Below are 25,096 nucleotides of genomic sequence, written 5' to 3'. Positions count from 1 at the left end.
GCACAGCGTGTCTGGAAGCCTGGAGCAAGCATGATTTTCCCTGAAAAAGTACTTGTTCACCACCAGCACACTGCTGTGGAAAGCACTGCTCCCACCAGAGCCTTTACTGCCCACTGAGGTAGGAAAGCCTATTCCTTTTCTCCTTAGGGGATGATAATTGCTTGAAATGTAGTGTGATTTTCTGAGTCTGAACCCAGTAGATTCACCATGAGACAGTCCTGCTCTGCTCGCAGCACATTGTCATCGTTATGGTTCTATTTTATAGAGTTCTGGGCTCCTTGACAGCATCTCTGTGGATCTTTCTGTGTTAGATAGCTGCTGCACTCTGGGGGTGTTCTCTCATTGCAGTCCGTTGAAATACTGACAGCACTTTGCAAGGACACGCACACCTCCCTGCTGCTCCTCAACCAAGTTAAAATAGAACATTGGTCTTGGGCAGAGAGCTGAGGTGTCTTACTGGTATTTAAACTGGTGGTAATCTCTGTAGGGAAACCTTCCTTTAAGGGTTGGCTCTTCAGTTGTTGTGTTTAATTATATTTAGTGGCTTTGTGTATCAGCTGCTGCGCAAAGGACTCTTAAGAGCAAGTAGCTCAGCACAAGCTCCACCTCTCAGCTTCAATGGCCGATGAAAATTAATATGATCACAACCAGTTTGGGAATTAAGAAGGATGGGTGAAACATCTTCTGCTACCAGGAGTGAAAGGTTGTGCCTCTTTTTATTTAGACCTGCCTGCATCTGTAACATTTTCTTAGGGTTTAGGCGCATGAATTGGTAGCTGTCCCTTGCTGTGTTCCTTGGGAAAGGGAGTATATGTTTCAAAACAATTACTAAAAGCCTTTGTAATTATTTTTGCATTGTGGTCACGCATAAGTTTGAATAAATGCCTGTCATATTATTTACTTTTAGAGCTATATTGATTGAGGATGTTGCAGTAGCTGGGAACATAATGATGCTGTATTTGTCCATCAGGCAAGTTTCTCTTCTGTGATCTGGCCAGAGCTTTGCAAAGCTGATGCAAGTGCAGAGCTGTCACAAAACTAATAACTGTCATTTTAGTGAGTGTGGAGATGAGAATGGGTACTGAGAGAGAGTTCAAAATGTCATCTGTTGTGATACGGATTCATTAATATTTCAAAATGTGTTTTTATAAAGCAGGCTGTGACAAGGAACCCTTTAAGATCTGTCTAATGGGGAATGTATTTTGGGTAAGTTGCTAATGAATCTTGGTGCTTTGGCAGTCTCCCCAAAGGGATCAAACATACATAGACATAATTCTCAGAAGTGAAGCAATTCTGTGCCAGAGCTGCCATCACCAGAAGAGTAAAATATGATCTCAAAGTCCTGCCAAGGAGGTCTTGGCTGATGGCAGTTATCCTTCTGAACACTTTATGTTCTGTATAAATATCTAAGTTAAAAAGTAATTAAACTTTAATACAGCAAGAACAGTAAAAGCACTGTGAAGCGTCAGAAGCCAGCACCCCTCTGCGTGTGTGTGTGGAAGCATTCCTTGTGCTGTGATAAAAGAACGGATCGCTGCATGAACGCACTGCGCCTTGCCTGCGTGCTCACGGGTAGTGCCCAGCAGGTGGTACAGCAAAGATTTGTTATGGAATATTTTGCATATGCTATTACTAATAACGAAGCAAAATAAACCTCCCCAGCTCGGTACCAGCACTCTCTACCTCCTTTACAACAGAAGTGAGAACCGCTGCTGATTCAAGCAGAGTAAGGGCCATAATGGGGAGGTAGAGGTAGAAGGTGGTGAGGCACTGGAACAGGCTGCCCAAGGAGGCTGTGGATGCCCCATCCCTGCAGGCATTCAAGGCCAGGCTGGATGTGGCTCTGGGCAGCCTGGTTTGGTGGTTGGCGACCTGCACATAGCAGAGGGTTGGAACTGGATGAGCACTGTGCTCCTTTTCAACCCAGGCCATTCTATGATTCTCAAAGCACTCCCATCCCCTGTGCTGTGTGCTTGGTAAGGGGGCTCGTCTTGGGGTCACATTGAGGTGAGATTCAGGGGGCTAAACTACCTATAGGCAGTGATAACTTCTTATGCCATACACTATTACAGCAGCCGTTGTCTTCCTCTGCCCAGTATACAATGCTTCTTTAATGACCTTTCTGTAAGAGAAGTAATTTGCAGCTGGAAAATGTGTGTCAAACTGACGTGCTTTGGCTGCAGTCAGCGTCTTGCTCATGTTCCTGTTTTTGTTTGATGTAAGGAGATGGTCAAGGAGATCCTCTGTTTTGCAAGGTAAAGTTGAAGCAGGGGTGGTCTCTTTCTGAGCCGTCTGATGGTGGGCCAGCAAAGCTCCATGACATGTACTGACTAGGTATGTAAACTGTCCTTCTGAAGTCCAAGGAGGAACAGTTGAATGTTTAAGTGCTTTGCTGGGTCAGGGCCAGAGTGCTTTACATTTTCCTACCAAGATTTTTAGTCCTTAAACCTTTAGGATGATGTGGATGTGGATTATTGTATACCAGCATTTCATTTTTGAGAGAATCTCCTGCTTTGGGAGAGCTCAGAGAAACTGGCCTTGGGGTATGTTGACAGCATCTATAAATAGTCTTAGATGTTCTTTGGAAATGTGTCTGATGCCATAGTAAAATGTAGCAATTAGTTGCTTTATAAGCCATGTTTCTCTCTCCCTTTCCTCTAATTTGTATGAGATGGTTGAACATTTTAAAAGAGCAGTTTAAATGTTTCAGGTCCTCCTGACTGCATTTAGGCTGAGTGCTTGAAATCCCATGGTGAGAACTTTGTGTGCCCATGTTGTGTTGCATTTGGACAGGACCTTGTCACCGAGTCACAGTGTCTCCTTGGGACATCAGGTGTGCTGTCCACTGTTGATATTTGTTCATTTCTTCCTGCTCTCTTAGCGTCCAAGTCTTTATCTTCCATCACACTGAGTGCAGGGCAAACAGCAAGAAGCTCCTGCTTACCTCCTTATTGTGATTCTGAGGATATAGCCTGCGTATTTTACTCACCGCTGTTCAGCTGATGGTATTGATGATCATGGAGCCAATCCTAAGGAACAGAGGAAATATACTTCCAGTAAGTTGCTAGGAAGAGATCAGAAAACGATCAGGCCACACATAGTTTAGTTGGTACTGCAGACATGGTGAAGCTGTCCAAGGTTGGGACTGATGGGCAGCAATGACAGCCCTGTGACTTGGATGGACTTCTGAGTTAGATCTGCAGTGATTTTCCAGGACAGAGAGATTTCCTGGCCCATAACTAAACCTGCCATCAGACACGTGGGGAGTTGATAGTTTAAAGAAAGATGTGCATTTGAGAGTAAACCATGCAGAAGTGCTTTGTGCTCAGCCTGACAAACATAGCCCCTCCAACAAGGTGATGAATAGACACTAGTGCAGAACAAATGGGAAGAGTTTGCTAAGAGGGGCATTGCCAGCTATTTAATAACGATTCAGTAACAGAAACAGGGAAGAAATGTCATTGGTTCTGATGAAGCTGGTGGCCATACCCATCCTGTGGGCTGGAGTTGTATTCATGATGCAAAATGTCTAAGCTCAAGCTGGAGTCTTGATTTGTTGAAGTTCTGGAATATCTTCACTGCTGTGTTCTCAGTGGGCTATTGGATAATGGTTTGGAAAAACACAGTAGGGTTGGGTGCTTTGTTGCCAGGTGGACAAAGATTAAGGCTCTGCAGTGCAAAATTAAGTGCCAACCTGGGCAGTCTTCACTGACAGTGATGCACTTCTGAGCTCCTATAGAAAGCAGGGGTTTCTCCTTTCCCTTGGATGGAAGTGTTGGGGAGGACAGCCAGGATCAAGGAAGAAGATAGTGTCCAGAACAATGATTTTGCAAGGGATATTGTGATCCTTGGCACTGGTTTTTATTGAGCCTCATAGTGGCTCTGTGAGAATCTTTGCTTTCATTTCTTTATCAGAGAGCATGTGTTGCTGTGTTGCTGGCTGTGTGGAGCCAAGAGCTTGTGGAAGCAGAATGGAAATGCTCCAAAATGAACACAGCCATTCTAGGAACCGAGTTATTATTATTATTTTTTAATTGTGATTTTGTTCTTAAATTGGGAGAAAAGTGTATTTAGGAGTGGAGAGGGGAATACACTTATTTCCTGATTATTAAATTATTATTATATGTATTTTTTACTTTTTATTTTTGAATTGTGGGAAGGGAGATGCTTAGATGCACTGCACAGGATCCATTGCTGTTCCTTTCTCTCAGTACATCCTATGGTACCAATATTGCTCAATGAAGTCACAGATCCTGTCATTGAGCATTACAAAAAGAGCAAGAAAACCTCAGTGCTTGTGGATGCTAATCAGCATTCTGCTGCTCATTTATCTTGTATTCTCATGCAGCTTACTTAATTATGGCATCTTCTTACTTTTCATGAATTTAGGATAATAGGATATTGATGTTTTGGTGGTTTTTTTGAAGGGCAACATTAAGAGTGATTGGCCCTTCTGATGTAGTAAGCAGCTCCCCCAGGGAGGCATGAATCTGTGTTCCCCACAGCAGCAGACCAATATATGGATTGCTCCATATGGATCCCTCTGTCCTGTTGGCCTCTGGTGAAAGAAGAGCACGGGTAAATAATGTCTTGCCCAACCCTGGATATTCACTGGCTGTATCTTTGCTGTGTGTGACACTTTCCAAGCCAGTAACTAATGCCTTCAGCCAGGCCTGGCTCCAGAACACGGTGTTACAGTGGATATTCTTTGTTTTGAATGCCTCAGTGTGCTGCAGGACCTTCATCTCCATCAGAATTCCTGCTGTGGAGCCTGGTATTTAGAGGGCAGAGAGCCTCTGAGAAACTGCAGCGTCAGATTTTTTCCCCACATGTACTGCCTTTAAAATCCAGTATCACTTCTGTCACTTGCTCACGCTGGATCATGATGAAGGTAGGAGGGAGCTTTTATTGTGTTTTTTTCCTGTCCTGGCTGCCAGCAATATGGTGACAAAAGAGAGCAGCAGTGCTTGGGTGCAGGGCACAAACGTCGTGTTCCAACCCTTGTCCCGAGCAGGCTCTCAGAAATGAGTTCCTCTGGTTGGGAAGTGGAAGGTGAGGGTTTTAGGCTGACAAGAACATCCTGAGCACTGATTGCAGAGGGACCAAGCATGGAAAAAATCCACTTCTATTGATTTGCAGAATCCTTTGTTGAATGAAAGAGTGAAATTTTAGGGCATAAAGAAACCCATGTGTCTGTGGGTGCTGTGTATATGGCCAGCTCTGCAGGAAGGCTGCTCCAGTGCTGGGAATGCTACTCCATGTTTTCTGCTGGCTCTAAGCACACTTGAACAAACTAACCCAGTGTGTGACTGTCAGTGATAGTAATGACTGCTTTTACCTGTAGGGCTGAGGCTGACATAACTGCAGTGGAGGTGCAGCTGTATTATATAAAAGCAGTTTACACGGGGTGAAGCTCATTCCATGTTTTCAGCCAGATTGAGTGGTGGTGGCAATTTAAAATGCTCGTGTCTCAGAATAGCTGTTTTCATGTTGTGGAGGAGGAGGAGATACCAGCATAGCTAATGTGAAAAGACTTTTCCGTGGTGCAGACAAGTGCTCAGCAGCAGTGGAATGAAGTTAGCAGCTCATCTGATCGATGTGACAGCCACTGCTCAGAGCCTGGGGAATAGGCAGGGAGTTGGATGGACTTCTTAGCTTCTCATTTCTGCTGCTTAAAGCAGCATGCCTGAGTCATGGGTGAAGAAGTGCAGGTTACTGGTTAAGAGTTACTGGTGTTGAGCTGCTCTTGTGGAGGTGAGAGACCCAATTCTCCTTCTGAGGAAGGGTCTCAATGTTCTGCCTAGCAGGTGATGAGCAGCTGCTTGATTCCTCTGCCATTTTCTGCTTCTCCTTGAGCTTAAGCTGTCGAGAGTGACTGGAAAGTTGTCCTGCATGGAATGAGAGGGGCCATATTCTCCAGCAATTTCAGAGGGAACACCAAACCTCATGTTTGCAAACTAGCATCTAGCTTCTGTAGAAACTAGCTAGAGAGAAGGATGCTGGCTATTTCAAGGGTTTGGAAATAAAAGTTAATTTTAAAAATAACCAAACCAAAGCTGACTGAAAACTTCTTGCACTCAAGAAACCCTAAACAGATAACCTTCACCTGGCAAATGAGCAGAATGTGTCTCAAATGTGACAATTATTTTAAGATGTGCTAATGGGCAGACCGTTGTGAGCTATTTAAAGGCTCCTGGATGGAAAGCTGCCTGCTGTTTCTGTGGAAGGTTAATTCTGTACTATGGGGGAGGAAGAGGTACCATCTACCCTGCATGAAGCTGGTTTGCAGTGCAGAGAAAACTCTAAAACTCTGCAATCCGAAATCTGGCTTGATGAGCTGGGATGTTTGGTGGGAGTATGCTGACTAAGATTGCCTTTCTCATCCGAGGTTGTAAAATATGATTTAGATGCCACCTCAAATGCTTTACATATCATAATTAACCAGCCTTGCAGAGTTTTTCTCATCTATTTGCCGCAGGAACTTAATTTAAACTGTAATAAACCATTTGTTATGTTCACTTTTTGGCAAGGAGAATTTAGTTCTGAAGCCTGTAACACTCCCACTGGCTGATGCTGGGGAGGGCAGGCTGTGCTCAGAGGGTTTGGGAGCAGGGCTGGAGGGTTCTGGTCATGCTTACCTCTGTTTGTGGTTCTGCCATGGCCGTTCCTGGAAGCAGGAGGGCTGGGAAGGGCCTGGTGGGCTGATCCTGTGCCTGCCAAGCAGGATCCTGCTCACGTTCCTGCTGTCTCAGACATTATTGGACCTCAGCAAGGATGGCTGAATGTCTTGAAAGAGCTGATCGATCAGTCTGAGGACACTGGCTTGTAGCAGGGAATATTGAATTCGGCTCCTGAGTTGGGTGATGGTGCAGGGTAGGTTTTCATGGTCTTTCTGGGCCAGCTTGAGCTCTGTCCCTTTCATCCCAGGAGGGACTCTGTGTTCCACTGTGAAGCCTTTGCACAGCTGCTCATGGGAAGGCACCACTTTTACGTGCATTGTTTCAGCAATGCTGGGGCAGTTAAAAATTAACGTTTGCTTTCAGAATCAGTCCTCGTTCACCACAGGCAGGGCTTTGCCTCATCTCTGCCTCCCTTTGAAACTGAGACACCCATGGAACATGTCTGCATGCGCTGTATGCAGAGTGCTGCGCTAATAGAGGAAAACCAATTGGGCAAATGTTCTTCAGATGTCTCTGGTTTTCACTTTTTAATGCCTGAAGCCTTTGTATGTTTTAAGAAAATGGTTGGCATTTGATGCTTCTTCTGTGCAAATGTGGCTTCATGCTCTTGAGGGATAATTATTTTGTTTGTCCTTAGGAAAAGAGTCCCTTCTATTTTTCTTCCTCCTCTTTTAGCCTCCCCCAGAGAATTTGCAGTTTGATCCCTGCGAGATCTGCAGGCTGTGTGAAAGGCCTGCTGTTAAATACGGCCGTGCAACTCCTGGCCAAGACTCCCTTGCTCGCAGTGTTGAAGGGCTCAGTGGGTTATCTGAATCTCATAATTCTGATTACAACGTGTGAAGGTACGACAGGGAGCTTGTAGCATACACTGAACTGCTGCTGCTGTACTGCCTGCTGTGCTCTTGCTGTACAGAGCAAGGAGCCCTGTGTTCTTCAGCCTTCTTCTCCCTTCACTCACAATTTGCCCTTTTGAGTAAGCATCTGGGCTGTGCCTGATTTGGACTTTGCCTACCAAACTGTTAACAAGCAGAACTGTGTCTTACAGGCTCAGAAATGGTCAAATCAAAGAACAAATGGCAGAGCAATGGAAAGCAAGCTCTTTCAAAACTGAAGACCGTTCCCTTGGAGTCATTCTCTCCATCCCACGCCCAATGAAAGCATAAAAATAGAGTGTTGGAACTGTGGGAGTAGAAATGGGGATAGATTAGCACTTGCTTTGTGGCTTTGCATGCTGTTAGTTTTCTTTTTACAAAAGCTTTGACAGTAATTGAAAGAGACATCCACCATGGTGCTCTGGATGCACTGCCCTATCGTAATAAAGGACAAGTTATTGTCTTAGAGTCTATAGGCCTGTTAGCTGGACCTTGCTGTGCTTTATTATTGCTGTTGTTGGTTTTTAACATGTAACAAATTGCAGGTAGCTGAGAAATGGATTTCATGGTTGGGGTATTTCTTAAAATGCTCGTTTAGAATTTCCCATTTCTTGGTGCACGTTCTTTTACCCTGGTAGGATCAGTCAGGAATGCAGTGTATCCATGTGGCTGTGGTCTCAGAGGCCTTGGGAAGCACGATTATTTTTGGCCACATCCATATGGTTGTAGAATGGTCTCAATGCTGAGACTTACATGCTGGCATGCATCAGATGTGCTGGCAGGTCAGGTAATGCTGCTGTGTGCATGCCAGAGGCACCAGTGCTCTGGAGGTGTGACACCATCTGTGTATTTTTGTCTCCTTGTCTCCCAGGAAGCTCTTGATGCTCCGTCAGTCCTAAGAATAGGTTTTGAGTCGCACAAAATTGTCCTTTTCTAGGGTTCTTTGTGTGTGTGTATTTATATTCTCTTTATATGTATAAAAAGAGAAAAGGAAGCACTTGCTGCATGTGCAAAAGGAAGCACTGGTGGCATGCTTCGTACCAATGAGATGGATGTTTGCTTTCAATAAGAAGGCAGTGGCTCAGTTGGCTGGGGTTAATCCACAGCTTGCCATTTAGACAGGCAGGCTGCGTGCCCTGGCCTTTTCTGGAAAGGGTAAAGGCAGTTGTACAAAGCAGCCAGATTGCTCTCCTCTCTTGAGGTAGGTGAGCACATCTGAGAGTTACCAGCACATCTCGGTTACTGCAGGGAGCACGTCTCCCACTTCAGAAAAAAACGTTGGCCGTTTATAATGAATGGCATTTTGTGTAATCATTTCAGATAAGAAAGAAATAAAGCTGACAGAAAATCACAGGGTCAGCACTACTGCTATTGTTTGTTCTCTTCTCCCACGTGGACTGATAACAAGCGTTTCTACCTCATTTATTCATACAGTTTGTGGATATATTTAAGAGTCTACGTATGTATCTTTGCTTGAATAGACTTCACTTCTATTTATTTTATACCATTTTATGGCATTTCTTTTCTCCTCCTTCTCTTTTCTAAATGAAACTGAGGAGAAGCAGCTTGGAATAGGCAACCAGGTGGAGGAATGCAGCATCCTCCCCCCAGTTAAAAGCTCTCACTGCTTGTGAATATTCTCACATATTTCAGAGGTTGTGTGGTGGAGGGGCATCCTCTTCTGAACTAGAGCAGAGCTCAGTAGCTGGTGCTCCTGGGTCTTCTGCTATTTCTGTCTACTTGGCTCTTTTGCAGGACTGTCATGAATACAACAACTGAGAAAATGCCTCTGGAGAATCCTTGGTGAGATGCTGGCAGCTTCCAAATTTTGTAGATGTTGCAAAAAATCAGTGATGCTGGAACAGGAGAGAGAAACAGGGAGGCTGTTGTCGAGCTCCAGGTCTCTGCTGAACCAAATTTCAAGTTATTAATGTTGATAAAAGAAGGAAAATGAACTGCAAAGAAAGAGCCGTTTCTTTGTGATTGCAAGGCAATGGTTCCTGGGGATCTGTGTCACCTGGGTCTTTCTGAGGTTTGCATGGTGTTTACAGTATTCTTACATACGTAACGGAGCGTGTGTTATGGGGAGAAGCTCCTGGAGGTGGCAGAAGCATTTCCTTGTGCAGTATTTAAAGTCTTTCTGTGGATTCCAGCAGGGACTGTCCTGCAAGCAGTTGTCTCGTCACCCTTCTGCTGGTGGTTTGGCATTTCTCAGCAGGGAGCCCCAGCAGTACATCACGAGTGTGGCTGAACGGCCGTCACTGCAGGCTGCTGCTGTGCAAGGTGGGATGGCAGCGCTGTGGTCCTGCTGTCCAAATGGTTTTCTCTGAGCGTGTTTGATTTCAGCCAACAAGCAAGTCTTTTATTTTGCTTTCATTCTTTCAAATGAGAAAAGTTCACCCTTGGTACTAAATCATCACTGGGTTAAAAAACATTCAGGAAACGCAGGAGTGTGTTGAGTACAGAAGTGGCAGTGTTTTAATTACATGGAAATGAAATGTATTTTCTCTTTGAATCTCAAATATGAGTTGGAGGCATGAAAGCCATGAAGTGAATGTGACAGAATTACTACGGAGTGATAGCACCAGCCAGGTATTTTGATTTCCCAATCTGCAGCCCAGAAGGAATGCTCAGTACTTTTTTTTTTCCTTCCCTTTTAAATTGCTTTCAAGCTTAGTGCTTATGAGGACCGGATCTTGTTTAGGCAGCTAGGGGCACTAATCTGTCTTTATACGTGGACAGTACTTGCTCACTAACTCTGTGCTGTTAGGAAGGTGCTCTTTAAATCCTCTAAACTATTTGCACTAATCCTCATTAGTGTATTATCTGCATTTCTATCATTTGCTTTTGCACAGTACTGTGTTTTTCTTGTGCGTAAGAAAGCCTTATAATAGGAATTCCAGAACAGGAAGGGACGTAGGATATGACTGCAGATTACTGTTGGTTTTCTAATGGCTACTTTTTCAGTGCTGTGTTAATGTGTAGGCTTAATGAGCAAGTTTGACTCCAGGGCAAGGTTGTATGCTGCTCTGAACAGCATTTTCCATCTAGGGTTTCTCTAAAGAGAAATATTTGCTAACCTGCCGGCTTTTATTTTTGTTTATTTGTGTCTATTCCATTTTTCAGGGCACAGTAAAGGGTAGAGTCATGCAGAGGGCTGCCTGAAGACTGGAAACTGTAAATTGATGTGCTCGGACCAGATACGAAAGCATGTTTTGGGTAGTAATGCCTAAATCTAGAAGCAGGACATCCTTTCCCTCCCCTTTGACTTGCATTTTAAATCTGGTATGTTCAGCCAGAAAAGTACGAGCCTTTCTCCTGAGGAGTGACTTTGTCAGGGTCTAGAGAGTGTTTTCTAATTAGATGATACAAAAGATTGGTGAGGAGATGCAGTGTCTGTAACACAGCGTTGCCCTGATGCTGTGTTGGCTGTTTGCTTCATCGGGTATTTGCACTGCTGACCTTGGCCTTCCTTCAAGAGCGTCGAGTTTCACATTTCCTCATGTCTCCTCTCTATTTCTCTTTCAGGCCCAGGCCTGTTTGCTTCTCCAGAAGGTTCTGCCACTTCGTGAGCTGAAGCTCTCCACGACCAAGGAGGAGTGGGAGGAACTGATCAGAGAGAGCATCAGCCAAGTGACAGAGGTAACAAGCTTCAGCATGTTAAATGCATGGACACAGCTGGTGGGTGCTGTGTTCGCTGGTGCGGTGGTCTCATGGATCTGGAGTCTGAGGCTGTGCTCTGCTTAGCTCATCTCCTTCAGGCTGTGCCTGCTCACACCAGGGCTGAGTCGTGTCCACTGGGCTGACAGCATTCTTGTAATACTGCTGTTCAGGTGTATTTTTATAGTGTGGAAGAAGTGTTCCTGGTACGCTTAGCAGAGCTTGTGTGCGGAACCATCCGAGGGATGCAGTTTTAGGCTGCTTCAAGTTTTGAAATGCAAGGCATTGTGAACATTATGTGACTTAATTTTACAAAATGTTACAGGAGTATTGGCATATGCTTTGGGGCCATAGCGACAGAGCTGAACTCCACTGGACTTCTGGCTCCTGGTGAATTGCAGGCCTTCTGGACCAGACACCTTTGCTAATGTCGTTTCCCAGGGAAACCTCTAAATACATCAGCCAACAATTTATACAGAAAAGACAGTGATACAGAAATCACAGTGCAGTGACAAGTGTGGGCTGTACCTGTGAATACAGCAGTTTTGGTGCAGCTGTTCTGTAGAGGACGATCTCTGAGACAGGAGATTGAAGGAGCAAGTGCTTTCCAGTTGTCTTCTAGATTGACACAGGGGGAACCAAACAGACAAACTGGTGTTGTGATGTGGCGACTGAACTTCATGACATGGGAGATTCCAGTCCTGGTGTTCCTACGTAACTGCAGGTGTGACCTCTTTCATTCTTCACTTCTTTAAATGCTAGTTACATGGTAATTTAGTCCATTCTGTAATTTGCCACATTGGAGCAGAACAATTAGCTCTGTTTTCTTTGGTTGAGGAGGGACAAAATGTAAGCAAGTTTAAATCAAGGAATTCAGAGGTGGTGATTATAATTCTTGAGGAAGCAGGTAATCCTAGGTTTCATTAAATGCCTTTATTTAAAGATGACATCAGGAATCCAATGGGTGGAGCTGGGTATGATTTTGTTTTCCAGCTACACAAACATGCCACTCCTCCCAGCATGGTCATCTCCGTGGTCTTCTCCAGTCCTGCAGGACTCAGAGTGATTCACTGGGAAACCACAATGCCTTTATGCTGTCCTGGTCAAGGAAAGTTTAGCATCTTACCACCCATCCAGTATTTTAATGAGCTTTGCTGCCAAACCTTCCCTAGTGTCTTTTTTTTCTGTGGTCACCTGTGTTTGAAGACAAATTCCTGGGAGATAGCATCAGTTTGTTTGGGCTGTCCGAGGCGCACTCTGTGGGCAGCAGATCTTCTGCACTATTAACTGCTGGTGGCACATGGGTGCTCTTTTGGGCCATCCTAAAAAACCTCTGATACAACATTCTTTCACAGTGCTCTGTAAGTATTTCCCCTCCTTCTTGCTTTTCCCTCCTCTTGCACTTGCACAGTGCTGGTGTGACTCCGGGTGTTCCTTTCAGTGTTGCTGAAGCGTGGAGGGATCAGAAACACACACCTCACTGAGCAGCTGTTGTAAGAGCACACAGCGATGCTGCCCTGTAGCGGAACAATAACGCTATCATGACTGATCTCTTCTGGAGATGCTAAAAATCCCTTTTAGCAGAAGGCTGGAATCAGCAAATTTGGAATCTGTGGAAACTATACATTTGTCAAAGGGAGTCACCCACCATTAAGAGAACTTAACTCTGAATCTCCAGTTGGAAATTGCGTGCTTGTCTGAGGGAGGAGCTGCAGGACAGATGGAAGTCATGGCTCAGTGCTGAACTTACGGGACTGTTAGTTAAGAGCTTGGCCAAACAGTGCCCATGCCTGTCCTGAGGTCTGTGCATGCCTCTGCTTATCTAGAGGGCAGGGAGGCCCTGTGCAGGACTGCATCTGTCTCCTGAAGCTCAGCCTCATTCCCTTTCATCTGAGACTTGCTTTGGTCTGAGGTTGGTGTCTGTGTAGGTAACTGTTGGCATCTGAGCCCCACGAGAACCTGGACTGGGAGCAGCAGTTCACGCTGCTGTGAAAAATGATAGATGATGAGGTTTTATTGTCTTCCCTCTTGGTGAAAGGTCTGCATTTGCTGTCATTGGCTGTTCCTGCTTCACAGATAGCTTTTTTAAGAGGAAAAAATGACGATACAGAATTTTATACCATTCTCTGACCCAGTGAGAAGTCCGAAGTATCCCAGGGGGCCACTCTTACTGCCATTGCAAGTGTAATGCTGTGAGAAAGGGCAGGATGCTATCTCCAGATTTCTGCTTTCTCATTCTGCGTTGCCTCGGTGATGAACTGCGTCCCTGCAGAGCACGTGGTGAGGTTTGGAGCAGTGATGTGTGGTGGGACTGGGAAAAAAGCAGCATGAGAAAATGGCACTCTTGGATATCATCAAATTATCTGTGCAAAACCAGGAGGCAGATGAGGGAGAGTCAGCCGCCAGGAACCTTAAATGAAGAGACAGCTTCCTGAAATAGCAGCTCTGGCTGCTGCAGGGCAGTGGCTCTTATACTTACATAAGCTGATGCGACCTTGTTTGTTCTCAAGACATTAAAACATGCTTATAAAACATATATCACAGTCAGGAGATTCATGTCTGCTTCTCCTTACTGTCTAAGCAAGTCTTGGTATCTCTGGGGTTACTTTGGAGCTGTGTTTTCCCAGTGAGAGTGCTACTTGCTGTTGGTGCTCTTGATGTTTTCTGGTTGGTCTCCTGGGCAGAAAAGCCCCCATGGCCTGGGTCTGCCCTGGGAGCTGTTGGTGTTGGACAGCAGCTGCAGCGAGGGAGCAGAGAGAGCTCTGGCATGGTTTTGGCCTCCCTGGTTCTCAGCAGGCTCCTTCAGTTGAAGCAGAACCTTGCTGCAGGTGTTCAAGTGGACCCTGCCCAGACGAGCCAGTTGTATTTGTGGGATAAAGTAGCATGGCTTCATTTTTAAATGCCAGAGCTCGCCTGGGATGGTGTAACACCTCGCAGAGTCTTCTTCCTCTTCCAGACAGCTTTGTTCTTTTATCAGTAGGCTCCACAGCGTTTTACAAAGGAAATTCCAACCAGTGAGTTGTTGATGTAATGAAGAAAGTATTTTGCAGAAATCCAAGCGCTGATGTATTTAGTTTACTGCAGTTATTCCCCCTGTGTTACAGATGACACGCTTGGCTGGGAAATGAGCCAAGACCCAAACTTTGTTCTCTTGGGCCATCCCAGAGGCTCTTTTTCTGCTTGGACAATCTGACTGCTTCTTCAGTTGGCTTCAGAATAGCTCCGTGTGTTGAGCAGCAATGTCTGTCCTCATGTTATCCATGGAGGAAGCTGTTTTTTGTTGGTTCAAACTGCTTTGTGCAGTGAGGCCCATGGCCAGACCTGGAAAACCAAATTCCCCTTTTTGTGTTGGGAACTACTGCACGGTTTTGGTGAGGGATCTCTTTGGGGTTCATAGAATCACAGAATATCCCAAGTTGGAAGGGACCAATAAGTATCATTGAGTCCAACTCCTGGTATTTCACACGCTGTCTTTTTGATTCCATCAAGCTACTCTCAATTTGATCTTCCATCTCTCCTTGTTGTCATTGTGGACACGTTCTGGTGTTTGTCCTTCTCGTTAGATACATTTCTGCTTACTTTCGGATATGTTATGAAATTGCTGTCTTGGCTTCTGAGTGATCTTGAAGCTGTGCCAATCTTTTAGTAACTCATTGACAGATTTGGGGCAGGAAGCTTCAGGATGTGACTGCATCGTTTCATTATCTTTTTGTTCATCCCTTTCCCAGGGACTGGCTTGCCATCCTGAACTGAGGTGTGTGCGTAACTCCCATCTTATGCCCAAATTCCCCATTGTGATGTATAAATCAGGGGGAAATGGGAAAGGATTTTGAGGAATATGCCACAGAAAGCAAGTTTTGATGGCTGAGCAACTTCAAAACCAAACAGCTGTCAGAAGAACTGCTGGAAGAGCTTCTTTCTCTGGTTTGTGCACAGCTGTTTCCTGAGGGTTTCCTTTGTCTTCTGTATTAAGTACATCATAGGAAGAGCCCAACTTTACTGCTGTCTTTGTTTCTTCTCTTCTTTTGTCAGTGTTGTATCCTGCATGAGATCTAACAAAAGCAAATAGTGCTCAGGTTGGCTGTTTGATCTCCAAATAGGATCAAGGCATAGTGAAATGTCAAAATGCTCACAGAATCCAGGAGCCAACTCCAGTGCCAGACCGAGGCTCTTCTGACTGCCAGTGCTGGAGATGGTGGGATGGTTGTGCACATAACCCTACAGAGGTGGATGCAGTGCCTCCTTCCCCTTAAGTGGTGACTTAGACTTGAACGAGGGGGGCAGCTGTTTGCCCATGGAAAGGCATGAATATAGACAGGTGGGGTTACATGGCCACTGCAGAGACTTATAGTTGGAAAGTTGCTCTGATCCCTCTGAAGTCTCTCACTGTATGGCATTAGAGTGTGGCTTTTTGTGGGGTTTTTTTTTTTTTGAGTGCTTGAGAGCAAGGAAGGCGTTTAAATGAAGCAGCTGGAGCCACTCAGGGTGAGGAGGGACAGAGGGTTGTGCTGTGTGGCCTTCCAGCATAGACATGCCCTTCATTTCTGAAGGGCATCACATTTTATTATCGATGTCTTAATTTGTATGGAGATAAATTATTAACAGTGACTTCATCAAATCTCTAAAAAGCCATTCTTCTTTTTTTTTTTTCTTGAAGATTGCCTGAGCTTTTATCTGTCCATCCTTATAAATTCTTAATTCATTGCCCTTTCTCAGCCTCTTAGCTTGTAAAATGAGGCCAGGAGTGATTTTACTGATATCTCTGACGTGCTCTCAGAGTACTGGGTGTCTCTACGGAGAATTCATTCTCCTCTGTTCCTTCAGCTGTCCTGTTTGGCTTTTCCCTGCTGCATTTGCATATGGGCCATGGAAAAAAATTATCAGATCTTTAAACTTGGGAAAGTGGTGGCATTTTCTGTGAGAATGGCTTCTTGATTTTAGGGCTCCTCCCTCTAAGAGCAGCCAAAAGAAACATTGCAAGAAATGCCTTCTAATTACACCCTTCAGCATGTGGGGTCTGTCCCCTGTTCTCCCTGTCACTCAGTGAAGCAGCAGCTTAGCAGCTTCCATCTGTGTTTGAGCATTTCTTTACGATCCATTTCTGCTCGAGATGCAGGGGGACAAAGTTTTGAGTCTTTACCCTTTCAGACTTCAGAACCTTCAGTAAGAGAATATGAAGAGGAGAGGGACTGTCAGTGCTTTGTTCCTCCTTCAGCATTCTTGGCAGCTGCTCCTGCAGCAGTGGGTGATGCAAGCAGCTCTCTGGTCGTGTATCCCTGGCTCTGGGGATGGATGGAAGCTGGTGTGGAGAATCATCCTTGTCCCTCCTCACTTCACTGCCTTCTGTTACTTAGCCCTAAGCTGGAGCTTGGATTCAAGTGAGCTCTGTCATGAAGGAAGTATTTGGAGGTGGCCTGTCTGGGTTTGCAGGAGTTCAGTGCTGATTCCTGGTTCTGTTGTGGTCTGTGTGACTCAGTCACCTAAAATGGTGGGAATAATGCTGGTTTGCCTCTCAGGAGAAATGTGGAGAGTAATTACAGGTGAGACAAAGCTGCTTGCATCAGGTAATAACAGGAGCTATGAGCATGCAGAGCACTAAAGTACTTCATGTGGTTTTCAGTTCATTATTTGCCTCCAAAATAGCAAAAGAAGACTGTGCCCCTCCCGGACCTCTTGGCTTACCTGGGAAATGCTGTGCTTTGGCTCAGGTAATGGCATATGTTCGCAGGGCTCCAGCTCTGCTTACTGGGACTCTTCATATGAGACTGCAGGGAGCTGAGCCACAACAGCAGCAAAACTGTGCACTGTGGGACCTTGCATGCACAGTTGGTGTGCGAGGGTCAGCGCATTGAGTTCACACCTCTGCAAAGCCATCACTGCCTACTATGGATGTTCAGCGGGGAGGAAATGTAGCAGAGCTGTTTGCTGCTGGAGGAGGGTTTGCCTTAGCAACCCTGAGCTGTGCCAGGGGGTGTAAGGCTGTGCAGGGCTGGTGGAGGTGTGTGTTTTGCAGAAGGCGCTTGGCAACTGTATTCAGCCCTATTTATCCATCAGCATCAGGCGTGGTACAGGGGAGGAGGGGGAAGGATGGAGACAGTGCAGCGTGTGGAAAGAATGCAGGTTGGCCAGGCTCCTCCAACTCACGGAGCGGTGACGGATCTGTCAGGCTGAGCCCACAGAGGGGAAGGGCTGTTTGTTTTGAACAATGAGATGGGCTGGGGGACGTGCTAGGAATGCAGAAATGGCCGTGTTCGAACTCTCGGTTAGGGAATGTGCTCTTCTGGTAGCAGAATGCAATTGTGGAGCCTGAGATGTCGTTGTGCCCTGTCAGTCTGTGCAAAACGGGCACGGAGACTGAATTACTGCAAGCTCTTGGTTCTAACAAACTTGTATGCAAACCTTGTGAAGAAGGAATGCAGTGAAATGCAATGACAGTTGGAATGAAGGTCAGATGCTGCAGTAGGTGGAATAGCTCTGTGTGTGATACAGAAGTTAGAAAGGTAAGAAAAGAGACCAACTGATACGATGCAGAGGATGTACTGTTCTTGTAAAAATCCTGGAAGCAGAGGATGTGGATCCAAGACTGCCGTCCAACAGGAACGGCCAGAAGACTTTGGAGCAGAGTGCCTCACGAAAGAAGCCAAAGCCTCACTGCCAGCTGAGTCCATGTAGGGCGAGGCAGGAGCTGTAGTGCTGTACTGGCTTGAGATGAGATGGGAGTTCCTGCTGTGAAAACTGCCTCCGTATTTTTTTCTCTTTGGAAAGCGACCTGTCCAGATACACTGACAGCTCAGATGTGCAGGCGTGATTAGCACAGATACTGCTGAGCTGGACCTGGAGCTGAGGTTCCCTGTCAAGAGGGACTGGCTGTAGCTGAAGGAGCAGAGCAACGAATGCAGAAAATGGCAGAAGAACAATGTGATCAGCAAGTGGTGTGAGCTGTTGAGTATAAGCCGTGTGCTCCCTGCTTTTGGCATTAAGCAATAGGGTATGTGACTCCTGGATTGGTGAAGGGAGAGCTGGATGCCTTTGCAAACAGCACCTTGGCAGTGAATTACAGGTCAGGCTGTTGAGCAAGTTCTGCTGGGTTTTCCCTGGACCCTCACTGCTGCCCTACAGTACAGCTGGGAGCAAAACCACTGCTTTCACCTTCAGTTTTGCTACATCAAATGGTGATTCTTTGTGCACGTCCTTTTGTGATCTAATCGGTGCTCTCTAAAGGGTGCTGCAGATGACTGAAACCCAACCTCTTTTTAAGGCATATTGGCTATATATTGCAGCTTACCATCTGTTACATAATGATTTTCACTTCACTTTTATGATTCTATTTTATATGCTCTCCAGATGAGATCATGGTAGGCCTATAAAACAATTGACCCATACAATTGGGGCAGCAGTGCTAATTTCATCTTTCAGATAGCAGAGGGAGGGAGTGAACCAAGGCAGTGTGCTCTGCATGTCTGCAACATACAGACAATGGTTGGCACCACATGTAGCAAGAATTTAGGACAAACAGTTGAGAAAGCTGCTTTTGAGGTTCGGATTCAGTTCCCATTGGAGAGACTTGGGATTTCATTCCTTGGGAACGATCCCTGTTCAAAGTGAGCTTCCTTTATGCAATCAGTGCAGCGTGTTTCTTGGCGTTGCATTCTGACACAAATCCCAAGTGCTCCCCTGGGAACACTTGCTGCAGTGGGAGCATGAGAGCGAAGCAACATGTGGCAGAAGATACCATCTGACATAACAAGGCATGGGGAAGGACTTGGGGAGAGTGGTGGTGAGATTGGGGTAATGAGGGACACGGGCTGAGCAGGAACTGCACTCAAGAGTTGAAGGAGGCACGACTGGCCCCACCATACTGCATACAGAGGGGCTGGCAGTTTGGGGCTCATTGGAGTAAACTGCTTCTGTGTGCTTTGTAGCAGAAGGGAAAGGGCATATATTGAGAAATAGTAACATTATTCTGGATCCAGCTTCTCAAATCCATCTTGATTGTGGACCAGAACAAGTTGTGCATAGTATTTAATTATCTGCTGGTTTTGTTGCTGTTTTGTCCTCTGGCTTCTCCACCCAGCTGCACTGCCTTCCTCCTCCTTCCTTGGTCTTGGAGCACTGTTTAAAAGCGATCCCTGTTAGTGGGGAGCTGTTTGTTTGCACCTGAATTGCACTGGATTGCCTCTGGCTGTTTGTGCTGGTGGAACTGTGCTTATGTTTCCAGACTCATGCAAAACACCTCCTTTGATTTAGATGTTTAATCCTACTGCACTGATGTCACTAGACCACTGGTATCATCCATCTCCATCTCCTATTTGTTCTACAGTTCTGCACGAAATTGGTTGGCACCCCAAACTAGATGCACATCCCAAATTTCCAAGCACCTGACAGCTGCTTTTGGACTTCTGGAATCAATTCCTCAATCTGCATCACGTATCTACAATGAAAAGAAGATGCAATTTGTTTGAAATGCCTTCTTAATTCTTCAGCACTTGTGTACAAAAAAGATGAAATGATGGGTGGCTTTACTGTGGCTCCTTCTCACAGTGCTGCCCCATACACCCCTCATTTTCTTATTCTTTTCTTGCTCTACCTGAGAGACTTCAGAGATGCTGAATTGTGTGGCTCTGTAGGTTAATGACATCGCTGGAGCTGAAGCTCTTTAGCATATCAGGAGGGGTAATTAGTTGTTGATGGTCAGATGAAGTTGCAGCATGAGTTCCAGCTGGCAGGATGTGGTGACTTTCTAACAGAGGGAACCTTGTCCGTTGGGTGCCCATCCCTGGAGGTGTTCGAGGCCAGGTTGGATGGGCACCCTGATCTGGTGGCTGGCAGCCCTGCCCAAGGCATGGGGATTGGAACAAGATGATCTTTAAGGCCTTTTTCAACCTAAGCTATTCCACAGTTGCCAGGTTGGCATGCTCACACTCCAGACAGCAGCAGCCTTGGCCATGAGCACAGCTGCCTCTGGAGAGATGGGCTGTGATCAGCACCACTCCGATAAGCTTCTCTCTGCAAGTCCTCACATTGGTGTAACCAGGTGAGCTGCAGGGCTTGCTGTGCTGTGTGCACTCAGAAACATAGCAGGGAAGAAAGCTATATGTAAGCAGGGCTGCAAGGACCTGCTGCAGGCACAGGATCAGTGCTCCAAGCCCCTGGGTCACCTTTTGGCTCCCACTGCCTTTTTATAGCTATGTTCTGCTCTTCTCCACTTGTCAATAACTCTGGCTGTTATTTGACCTGTCTCTGGAGTGATTTCCTCTAAGCCAGACCTTTCGGTGTCTCAGAAATCCTACAGCACATAAAGGTAACACAAAGAGATGAGGTTTTCGCCATTCTTTTCAGTGGATTTAAGCTTGATTGACAAGCCCTGTTGTAGTGCTGGCACCTGGGATTTCCTTGGTGTGCAAATGGATTTTTGCATTACCTCTTTGCGTGCAAATCCCAGCTTCTGCAGCTGAGTTGGGTTGTCCCTCAGGTGAGTTGCCTGGCAGTCCTTGGGCCTTTCTGTGGGGGGCTGATTGTCTCCCTTCTTTCTCTCCAGGAGGCAACGTGTCCCCAGCTGTGCTTTACTTAGAAACTGGGGAGAGCTGCAGAGTTGTGCCTTTGTGATATACTGGTGCTTCTTCAGCTGTTCTGTAATTAACCTGGGCACAGCAGCTTCCACCATGCTCCCTCCTGAGCGCTTCCAGAGTTTGGTGGGCTTTGCTGTTGCAGAGTTGTTTTGGTGACAGGTTAATTCTGCTAATCCCTGCCTGTTTTCTGCTTTCTCCTGAGAAGACAGATTTGTTTTCCCATTTAATGTATGCTTCTCCCTTTAATTTTTAGAGTTTGAAAGTGGCTGACAAGTTAAGGGTGAAAGCTGAGAAAGAAAAAGTTGCCAGGAGCTTGGAGCTGCTCAACTTCCTCCTCAAAACCGTGACACAGCAGGTGAGAGTGGGACTGATCCTGCGTGCTTTGTGCTTTGTGGCCGTGGGGCCAGTGGGTCTTTTCCTTCTGAATACCACTGGGGTCTCTGTCAGATGTCATGCTTGGATTCTGTGACTGCTCTGCCACTGCGTCCCACTTCACCTCTCATCAGAGGTGCCCCTGCAGGGATTGCCTGGCTGGATTTGAGTACAGAACGTTCTGAAGGAGTGATCCACAGCTCGAGTGCTGATCTCCAAGAACTTGTTGAAAGATTTGTGCAGCATTCTGCAAACATATGTGGAATCTCCTTTCTTATCAGGAGAAATACAGCCTAGGGTGCAGTGAGGGTGAGCTGGGTTTCACCTCAGATGATTTCCTCTTCACTGAACCCCAGAGACTGATTACCTGAAACTGGGACTTATCCAGCAGCTTTGTGAGTGGGAGCGACACATTGTTCAGCCCTAAAGAAAAGGGCTTTGTTGAGCATGAGATTTTCTATAGGTGGCAAAATAAGTTTCCAACATGGTCTTATTTACTAGAGCAAAATAACACAAGCAGCATAATTGCTGAAGCCCAGTTTCCTACTGATAAGCACTGAGCCCACAGCACAGCCTGTTTCTTTGTGAAGACCTAATAGGAAAGTGGGAGGGGAGAGAGAGTATTTCCAGGGCTCTTGTAGCACTGAATAGCCTTGGAGACACCCCGTTCTGTCTGGTTTCCCTGCAATTGGCCCGTGGGTCACAGAAGCTGTAAGAGGCAGTTGGAGGCAGTGTGATTGCATCCTTTAAAAACTGGATTGAAAATGCTGCTGCTTTGCTGTTAGATAGGTACACGGTACGTAATCTTCATCCCTACGCCCCCAGTTGTGGTCTGTCAAGGGAAAAGGACTAAAGGATCTTTCTGTCCCTTTCATGTCGGTACAATTCCGGCTTAGACTCACAGCTGTCAAGCCAGAGACCAGTTTTCAATAAGACTTTGTACCTGGTGGGTGCATGAATGGCCTATTTTTGCCCCACATCGAAATGTTGCAGTGAATGGGCTCAGGGCTGTGTCTGGGAGAAACCAGGCAGCTTGGTTGTTCCTGGTGCAGTTTTCTCCTGAGGATGTACTGTGTGCCCTGCAGCCACGAGTGCCCCTTCTGAGCTCACCGCTGATTGTTTGCACTTGCCTCTTGCAGAAGCTGCACGTGGAGTTGATGGAGTTGGACAAAGTGCTGGTAGCTCTGAGCCAGCAGGAAGGCATTGGGAAGTCGGCACGGCTCGACTCTCTCTACTGGAACGTCATGCGATGGCTGAATTACACGTATGTAAGCCTGGCTCTCTGGCTTCTTGGCTCACCTTGGGGGTGACTGCCTGTCCTGCTTCTCCTCTGATGTGGGGGGGTAGGAAAACCAAGGTACTTCTCTATCAGGCACACCTTGCCAGGACCTTCAACCCCTTACAGTGATTTTTGGGCTCCTTGGTACATGGATCCCCAGCCACATTTGCCCTGAAGCTTTGAAAGCTGGAAAGCATTCAGTCTTTATGCCTCAATACTCTTGCGCTAAATGGCATCTGGATTTGAATTTTGCTCTAGGGGAAAAAGAAGGGCAGGATCTTTTTCTACTTTCTATCAATAGCTTGTAATTGGAATTCTTGCTTCCCCTTCCTTCTGGCAGTGTTAGTGATGTGCACAGTGTTCAGGAAGTGCTGGGTAGCTCTCCTAATGACTGGGATTTGCAGTCTCGGTGTGTGGGTGGCCTGGTCTGTGGGATCTCAGCACAGTATGGTTCTGGGGAAAATGGTTGCATGTGGCTCACTGTGAGAGCTCACAGGCAGGGAGGGATTGCACCAGGAACAGCCTCACACAGGTCACTTGGCACCGTACTGCAAGGTCTGTCCCAAGATGAAGGTTAGTTTTGTCAGCAAGTAGAGACTGTGAAGAAGGATTGCTCAGGGCCTGGTAGGCAGGAAACACTGATTTTGTGTATGCTGCCTGGGGAAAGGATTGGGGTTTGTGAGTGCAGCCTGCTGTCACTGTTGGTGCTGCTGTGCTATGACATCCAGAAGTCTTTCTGCAGGTAAGTGGGTATTAGTTGTGGTTTGCACCCAGGGCTCCTAGAGGCAAGTGTTGGCAGGGCAGTTTCTTTCCATTCTGAACTGACACTGCTTGAGAAACTCTCCAGAAGGCTTTGCACTGAAAGCCAGGCCATGGAACTGGGGTCTTATTCCTTGTCAGGATTCCTTTCTGGAGACTGAGCTGGTGCAGAGCAGCACAGACGGGCTTTGCTCGGGACGGACAGACAGCATCTTTGTAGCCTCACTTGGGGCCATGGGTGGTTCTGCTTGAGAAATGGGGCTTCCTTCTCCAGCCTCTGGGTGCCTGTGCAGCCCCACAGCTCGGTTAGCTGTCCCCTCTGCAGGCTGGGGACCATCTCCAGGGATGACATTCATCCTCACAGCATGCCTGTGCTTCCTGCATCATTCTTGGGCTCCTGCCTGTTTGTGGCTGCCTGCAGTGTGAACTGCTTTGCTTCTGGCTGTAAAACGAGTTGCTCCTGATTTTTGGTGTTCTCTCTGCAGGAAGCCCAAGAAAGAGAAGACAGCCAATAAACCTGTGCAGGAAGCAGAGCCACTGAAGCGCAAGAAGAAAGGGTTCCTACCAGAGACCAAAAAACGTAAGAATCGCAAGAAAGCTGTCCAGGAGAATGGAGCAGCACCAGTAGCCAGTGAAGATGGAGACTCAGCAGCCCCAGAGGAGCAGCCACTGGGAACAGAAACCCCTGAGCAAAAAGACAACCGCCTGCCTGGTAGCAAGAAGCACAGGAAGAAGAACAGAGGGGTCAGAGAGAACGGGGTGGCAGTGGAGGGCAGCGGGAATGGAGCTGTTAATGGTGGAGATGCTGTGGCTGAGAAGAAGAGAAAGAAGAAGAGGAATAGAAAAAGAAAAGGTGATGTAGGCAATGAAGCCGAGCAGATTCCAGCTGCAAAGAAAGCCAAGGGGGATGTCAAGCAGGAGACCCAGCAGAAGCAGGGCAAAGCCAAGAAGAAAAGGAAAGAGAAAAAATCTGCCGTGCTGCAGGAGTAAACTTCAGGGACTCACCCTGGTCTGGCATGGCTAATGTGACTCAGAGGACTGTTTTAATATCTTTTATAACTATATTTTTATGCCCTCCTTGAATTGAAATAAACCTTCCGTGATGCCAAGCTCTGAAGCTGCAGGTCTGACTTGTGTAGAAGGTTCAGTTGCAGCACAGGGATCCATGTCCCCTCTGGCTCTGGCAGTGCCAAACATCCCAAGCTCAGGAGCGCAGACTCCATTTTTCTGTGATAACCCCGAGGCAGAAGAGGCTTGCCTGGATTCCTTGGAGATGTGGTAGGGGTGCTGACACTGCAGAGTTGTGTGCTTGAGCCCTGCGGGAGGCTCCCCTGAAGGGCTATTTCTGTCCTTAGGCCCTGCAGTACTTGCAGCTTTTCCAGTCTGGAAGATGCTGTCTGTTTTAAATGCCTGAGGGTTAAATGGGCTTGTACTTGCATATTCTGAGGTTAAATATATCCAATCTGAGCCACTCGGATGTCATCAGTAACTAGCATGGTGTTGCTTTTTTGCTTTCCCCTGCACAGCCCTCAGCTGCTGGGTGCAAGAGGGGGGATGTCCCTGGTGACAGCACAGGGATGTCAATAAAGCAGTGAAAACAATTGCAGTGGCTAATTGATTTGTTAGACTGCCAGGCCAGCAGATTGTGCAGCCTCATCCCTCCTTTCCTCTCCCTGACCTGCTGACCACCGCTCTCTTAGAGGCTGGACCTGCAGGGCTGAGGCAGAGGGCCCAGCAGCAGAGCTGTTTCTGCAGTGCCTTTGGCTTTCTTCCTGCAGGTGGGTCTGTTCTACGCTGCATGGGTTATGGGCAGAGGAAATGTCATGTTGCTTTTGGAGGGAGGGAAGGGCTGTGTTTGCCCACGGCTGTTTATCTGCCTTTGCAGTGTCTTCTCTCAATGGCATC

The 25,096-nt window shown here is 46.6% G+C and overlaps 1 protein-coding gene across 1 annotated transcript in view; it reads left to right on the top strand.

The window, feature by feature from the left end:
* Positions 1–24,300, top strand: part of MYBBP1A (MYB binding protein 1a) — a 49,675-nt gene extending 25,375 nt beyond the window's left edge. Inside the window, exons 24-27 of the mRNA XM_052688463.1 lie at positions 11,081–11,194; positions 21,035–21,136; positions 22,293–22,417; positions 23,677–24,300. Of these exons, the coding sequence (XP_052544423.1) occupies positions 11,081–11,194; positions 21,035–21,136; positions 22,293–22,417; positions 23,677–24,181 (846 nt within the window). The 3' untranslated portion in view covers positions 24,182–24,300. The remainder of the gene's footprint in view (positions 1–11,080; positions 11,195–21,034; positions 21,137–22,292; positions 22,418–23,676) is intronic.
* The last annotated feature ends 796 nt before the right edge of the window (positions 24,301–25,096 follow it).

This window comes from Tympanuchus pallidicinctus, unplaced genomic scaffold (genome assembly GCF_026119805.1).
Source record: "Tympanuchus pallidicinctus isolate F22 unplaced genomic scaffold, pur_lepc_1.0 scaffold24, whole genome shotgun sequence".
Classification (NCBI taxonomy): Eukaryota; Metazoa; Chordata; class Aves; order Galliformes; family Phasianidae; genus Tympanuchus; species Tympanuchus pallidicinctus.
Note: the sequence above shows the minus strand (reverse complement) of the source record. Positions and strands in the feature narration are given on the sequence as shown.